Source organism: Anoplopoma fimbria, chromosome 2 (genome assembly GCF_027596085.1).
Source record: "Anoplopoma fimbria isolate UVic2021 breed Golden Eagle Sablefish chromosome 2, Afim_UVic_2022, whole genome shotgun sequence".
NCBI classification, from domain to species: Eukaryota; Metazoa; Chordata; class Actinopteri; order Perciformes; family Anoplopomatidae; genus Anoplopoma; species Anoplopoma fimbria.
The window spans coordinates 8780873-8787302 of NC_072450.1; the positions used below are offsets into that span (position 1 = coordinate 8780873).

The window sequence follows — 6430 nt, forward strand, 5'->3', positions numbered from 1 at the left end:
GCTACAACCAGCAGCCGGCCCTCTCTCGGTGAAGACCGCGTCCGAGTGACACCTCTCTGCTCTCGCCTTACTCACTTAACTTAAGTGCCATGGATGAATCAAGTAGTTGACGTTTCCTGTAACCTTCTCTTTTTAAGCTTTCTTCCCGTCCTGATCACTGAACCAGATTTTTTTTTTTGTTGCAACCAGCTTTGACCATCCGAGAGCATGAAGTACATCATCGGCATCGGAGGGTGAGTCCACACGGATGAATGGCTTATGCTAAGCTAACAGGCTAACAGGCTAACCCACAGCTGCCAGGCCTCAGGAGCCCTTCCCACGTGGAGAGGGCGGTCATGACATCCGCCACATTGTCACTTCCCTTTTTGTTGAGCTTTACTTTTCACCAAATATGTATTTTTATTATGCATTTTGCATAAAAAAAGCATTAAACATTAAGGTTAATCCTTCCCAGCAGTGTCTGTCAATGCATGAAGCTGAAGCCTGCACACATGTGTTTAGAGAAGAGGAAATCCGCCATTTGTTCAGTTAACACACCCTTTATTTCTTGCATGTGAGGTTAGATATGGATACCTTTATTCAATCTATTTAAAGTGTGCATTTTTGTGGTAACGTGCTGAAAACTGTTTTAAATTAATGTTTATGGTAATAGAAATCTGTAGAAATGTAATGTGTAATTACATATATTTGCATAAAATACATGCCATGTTAGTGTAGGCTATAAGTGCACTATCAAAATGGATTTGCCACATGTAATATCTAATGTGCTGCTCTAATGTTAATTATTAATCTGTCAGGTTTATCAGATTTGTGATCCACCATTCATTGCAGTTTTATTACTTTGTTCCATTTAGCGTGACCAATGGAGGGAAAACCACCCTCACCAACAGGCTGATCAAGAACCTGCCCAACTGTTGTGTTGTTCATCAGGATGACTTCTTCAAGGTGAGCCCACATGCACACATCTCCTTGAATTGTGGGATATAGTTAACCAAAGGGGAGTGCTCTGAGTAACAAGTCAGTGGGGGTGTTAACACTTGCTTGTTTTACTGTATACAGTTTGACATAGTGAGTTAAAAAAAAAAACACTGTCAGAGCCTTCCCTATAGCAGAGTGTAGCTCTAGTGGAATGTACCTTGGTACATCTTATCAATGTATGTTTCAGCCCCAAGATCAGATTGAAGTTGGTGAAGATGGCTTTAAGCAGTACGATGGTAAGTCGGGTTTTTAATGAAGGGATTTGTGAGTGTGTGTGTGTTTGTCTTGTATGTGTGTTTTTGTAAAGTGTTGTTCCATTTCTAATCTGCATGCAATAAAGAAAAAGTTGAACACTGATCTTGTGTTTCTTACAATCTTTTTTTTTTTTTCTTCTTCCAATTTTCTATATGTTTCTACCTTCACCTCCATCCTCGCTCCCGCCTTTTTGCTTTTCAGTCCTTACTGCCCTGGACATGGACGCCATGATGAGTACCATCTATGCATGGTTGGACAACCCCGTGAAGTTTGAGAAGTCTCATGGCATCAATAACACCCTGGATACTGAGATTGTCCCAAAGTCTGTCGATGATAAGGATGAGGAGGAGACTCACATCCTTATTGTCGAGGGCTTTCTGCTTTACAACTACGGGTAAGAACATGTGCTCTTTACGTTGCTGTTTAATGTTTCTCACTGTAAAAGAAATGGGACCAGTAAGTTTTGACATTCATTTGTCGTCGTGTCCCCCCCCTCGCAGACCTTTGATCGACGTGCTGAACCAACGTTACTTTATTTCCATCCCGTACGAAGAATGCAAAAAGAGGAGGTGGTAAGTGCCTTGGTGTTCAGACGCTGTTCTTAACTTGTGTTTATAGTCTGCTCTGCTGTTTATTACCTTTTCTGTAATTGGTGTTGTGTCTCTCTGCAGCTCAAGGAACTACGCGGTGCCAGACCCCCCCGGCCTTTTTGATGGCCACGTCTGGCCCATGTATCTGAAGCACAAGAACACCATGGAGACATCAGATGTTGACGTCTGTAAGTGTGCATTTTGGAATAATCCCTTTGTCATATTTACAGACAAAATTCCCTTATTTTTTTTATTTTTTTTTTAAATGTGTTTTGCTATTACAGTGCAGCTAGATGGAACCAAGTCAAAGGAACAACTGTTCAACTTTGTCTATGGTGACATCCTGAATAACATCCAAGAGTCTCTTTAACAAACAAAGGTAAAGGCATCATCAGACTTTCCTGTAACATAGTCTTTGTGTCCAAATGTGAGATTCTGACTTTTTTTTATTTTTAAAATTTAATTATTTTTTTTCTTTCTCTATTGCAGGTCATACGATCAGCTAAACGGAGCATATACTCAGCCTGCAAGCAGAACACCGCCTTGCCTTAAGTTTCTACCTGGCAGCTCATTTAGCTGACTGCTACGATTTTTGTAAATGTTTTATTGATGGCATCAAATGCTGGCATGTTTTTATATCAACAATATTTATTGCTTTGTTACAGCCTACACTCCGAAGAGAGTTGATGGATTTGTTCAGAGGATAGAAGCATTTCTGTCAATAAATGATCCTCCAGCCAACTCTGTTCTCTTCTGATTATTTTAGTGAGAATGACGAGCTCTTACTCTGAAGGTAATACAAAAGGGAACACCCTCCAAAAAAAGATATAAAAATAATAGTGAAATTTGTAAATGTTTTTTAAATATACTCCCTATTTCTACACCTGTAGCTGCCAAGTTGAGCTCTGTGAGCAGACGGCTTTCCCTATCTCGCTCACAGGCAACAGTTGGTGTGAGTGATAAGTGGAGTCACAAGGCTGAACCTCGTGACCACAGGTCTGGAGCACAACCCTTATCTAAATTCAGACACACTTGGGCTATTTAACTAGAAGTGTTTACTTAAGAATGTACTAGTTAAAAGGAGCCTTTATTTGGTCTCACAGAGCAAGGGGCTTTTTAATAATACAGATCACATCAATAAGGTGAAGTATATGCAGGATTTTACATAGTGTCTCGTATGTATATATATATATATATATATATGATATATACTTTCCTATATTTCCTATATATATATATATATATATATATATATAGAAAGTACAGTCAGTTGGTCATGATAGTGGACAGTGTTTGTCACATGCAGTATGTGATGATCTTTTTGGTATTCCACAAACTTATCAAAAGCTTGGTTTACATTGGCTTGATACCTGTGTGATGTGACCAAGCTGTCCTGATTATATGGGATGAAAGCAGACCATCACTTGGAGCAAAGTGCTATGTGTGTGTGTGTGTGTGTGTGTGTATACGTACATATGTATGTCTGCGGTTCACTGGCTCTCTGTGTTTACGCCGAGTGGAACTGGGCCGACCACAGTGCAGACACAACAAGAGCCTCTGTAACCCATACATGGTGTTGGACACTTAAATTGTACACACTTCACTGCTGTTGCTGCAGCACAGGGGTGGTGGAAGAAGTATTTGGATAATTTTGCTTTAATTTAAAATGTATATGTGTGTGTGTGTGTATATATATATATATATATATATATATATATATATAGACAACACTGTTTAATATGTTACTATTACAGGCCTTAACTATCTATTTATGTTTAATGTTTAATGTGTATATACACAATATGGTGTTATTAAAGCAAAAGACACATTTTCATCTTTGCCTGCATAAGTAGTGAGCTTTTGAACTACAAAAATGTTACTCTTTAACAACTAGTACAATTATGCAATGCTTTATTAGTGCACAAGGCACACGCAATTAAAATGTGTTCCAGAACAGCATTTATTTTCCTGAAATGGAAAAATACAGCTGGTGAAATCTAAATCTAGCATCCACAGAAGTTATGGGTGTGTCAGGCCCCTTTTAGGAAGAGAAATCAGTTTCACACTGGCCTTTCTTCACGTTCCTGTAAAAGCACATATTATGTAATGTTACTATAGATATGTATGTAATAGGTCAAAGCAAAAATGTAAGTTGTGAAAAAAGAAACCCTAGGCCCACAAACGAGCAACCGATTGTTCCCCCTGCATGAGGATTCTAGCTATGAAATGTATTTTAGTATAAGAAAATCCCACTCTTTTTTTGTTTTTAAACTGGTCATTCAACTTAACTGCCTTTGAACACAAACCACAATAATTGTAGATGTATTGTATAGTAAATGTGCTATATAGATTTGGAGTATTTTGATTGCCTCTTAATGGCTCTCAACATGGCAACTGCTGACCGGGCAGCTTTTAGCTAATAGTGCTAACGATGCTTGCAGTGCAAACTACGGCAAACGTGATGGAGCTAACAGTGTTTACCTGAGAGGGATAAGTCAGCACGACTTTATCAGCTTTAACTGCCATATGAGTGCAGTGCAGAGCGGCGGCCATTAGCTAGCCAGTGAGGCACACTCACATGCAAAAAAAACATGCGCTAAATGCATGCATGCATGTAACCAAAGCAAGGAGAAGCTTGAATAACAACGTACAGAGGATGAATATCTTCATTCTCTTCAAATACGTATCCATTAAACAGTCACAGTTTTCCCACTGCTGAGTCATTCTGGAATAAACCAATCCTCAAATGTTGATATTACACTGCATGCAGGAAAAAATGGAGGTCTGACAAAAAAGAGCATGTGCTGTATTATTCGGAGCACAAAGCAGCTCTTATGGGTTTCTCTAGTTCCAGACAGGCTGTGTGATTGTTGAAAACATCAGTGTCTCTGCAGCAACAGCATGGACACACACACACACACACACACACACACACACACACACACACACACACACACACGCCTGTATGCAGACAGCTAACATCTGTCTTAAAAAGCATGTTTTTCCTCAAAGCACTTTTTTGTTATTTAGTCACAGTTTATAATTGAGGTTTCATGTCATATTCATGCATTTGTGTTGCCTCAAATGACTTTCCAGTATTTACCCCACCCAGTTCCTCTCTTATACATTTCAACATACCTGCTGTGTGTCATCACACACATACTGTAACTGTCCACATCTGCCATAAACTTCCAGCTAGTCAACAGAGGCTTCACACAACATATATTTATCCATCAGCTATAAAACTGTACACGCTTAGGTTAGATGTAACTTCAGATTATGGGTTGTTGTATGAATTGAGTTTGCATACTGCAGAACACCAGTGCATTCAGATGTATCAAGAGGGAGAGAGGGATAATGAGTGGGAGATCCTATCACAATCCTATTTATCTTTGGAATTTACTGCAGCCTACTTTAGTTTCGAGCAGGACAAACACTAAAATACTTCATCCCATTCGTTAACAACACACTTGTTTTATCTTGCTTCAAACTTTTCAACGCAGAACGTTTCACTCTGTGTTCAGTTTTGCAAGGTCACAAACAGATATACCAGTTTTTTGAGTGTGCAAAAGTGGGTATTATGTGAGCTTACGTCCCCATGAGCCCAAACATTTTAGCAGTAACTCATAAAATGCTTAACTTCTATGGCAGAAATCATTTGGAGATGGTGTTAATTTCCTCAAAGGGTAGCTAACTCGTTTTAAAATGGGTGTTACTTCACAACGTGGTTAAGATGGTTAGACGTGAATGTGAGCGATAAGCAGTTATGTAATTTTGACGAGCTGCTGGTATGGTCTCCCTTGAAAAATGAAGATCATGGCTGAATCTGTTCTACTCCAGTAAGATACTTTACCTTGTCTTACCAGGGATGGCTCGAAATGTTAAATGTAAATCAGTACTTTTTCAATAAAGTTGGTCCTAGCTTGCAGAAACGAGGCTCATTGTCCCCAGATACAAGACTTCATGATTGAATAGCACCGTGGTGATGGAGGACATCTTCTGACACCCGTAGCCTCCAGACTACAACAAACCCTGCAGTTTTCTGAACCGCATCAACCACCACACTGGCATCAGAGTTGCAGTACTGGCTTTACTGGTATTTGTTTGGGTATGTGCATGTCTCTGTCTGTCTGTCTGTCTGTCTGTCTGTCTGTCTGTCTGTCTGTCTGTCTGTCTGTCTGCATGGGTGTACGTGTGTCTGGTGTCCACACACCTCTCCACAGTGCATCCAAAAAGCTGGAGGAAGCAACAGTCTGCTGCGGTTGACTCAAATAGACCATATAAACAACACCATAAATCCTCCCTAAAGACCTCTAACTCCATACAGTTAAGGTTTTGGATTATCACATCTCCACCTCACACAGGTCAGACAGGACACGGCCAGTGGAACCACTAACCGTCCTGGCGGCAGAGGTGACCGTGACTCTGTGGGCGCTTGTCTGAAAACTATTTCTTTGTCTTACTCATAGCTCTGCAATGCCTCCTTTTAACATTTGTCCTCTTGTTTCCTTCTGTTGCTCCACCAAAGAAAACAACAAGGACACTTAATCAACTCATCCTTTCCCTCCACCACAACCACGCTGCTCTTCAAAGCCACCTCTTCAGCC

At 40.1% G+C, this 6430-nt stretch overlaps 1 protein-coding gene across 3 annotated transcripts; it reads left to right on the forward strand.

Annotated features, from left to right (window-relative positions):
* On the forward strand, positions 1–2564 carry mibp2 (muscle-specific beta 1 integrin binding protein 2). 3 transcript variants are annotated; one of them, XM_054609431.1, is made up of 9 exons: positions 1–102; positions 190–233; positions 855–945; positions 1166–1214; positions 1435–1627; positions 1734–1805; positions 1905–2011; positions 2108–2202; positions 2313–2564. In XM_054609431.1, exons 2-8 carry the CDS (start codon positions 208–210, stop codon positions 2191–2193), a joined length of 624 nt encoding a protein of 207 aa, XP_054465406.1. In that variant the 5' UTR covers positions 1–102; positions 190–207; the 3' UTR covers positions 2194–2202; positions 2313–2564. The 3 variants fall into 3 exon arrangements, with proteins under 3 accessions (XP_054465406.1, XP_054465398.1, XP_054465414.1); XM_054609423.1 differs by having other exon boundaries at positions 1–233; XM_054609439.1 differs by lacking the exons at positions 1–102; positions 190–233; positions 1166–1214.
* The last annotated feature ends 3866 nt before the right edge of the window (positions 2565–6430 follow it).

Bases quoted from the DNA above. Each gene is read 5' to 3' on its own strand.
- mibp2 (XM_054609423.1), top strand. From the start codon at position 208: ATGAAGTACATCATCGGCATCGGAGG. The intron at 946-1,165 runs GTGAGCCCACAT...TGTATGTTTCAG, and splicing joins ATCAGGATGACTTCTTCAAG to CCCCAAGATCAGATTGAAGT. The intron at 2,012-2,107 runs GTAAGTGTGCAT...TTGCTATTACAG, and splicing joins GACATCAGATGTTGACGTCT to TGCAGCTAGATGGAACCAAG.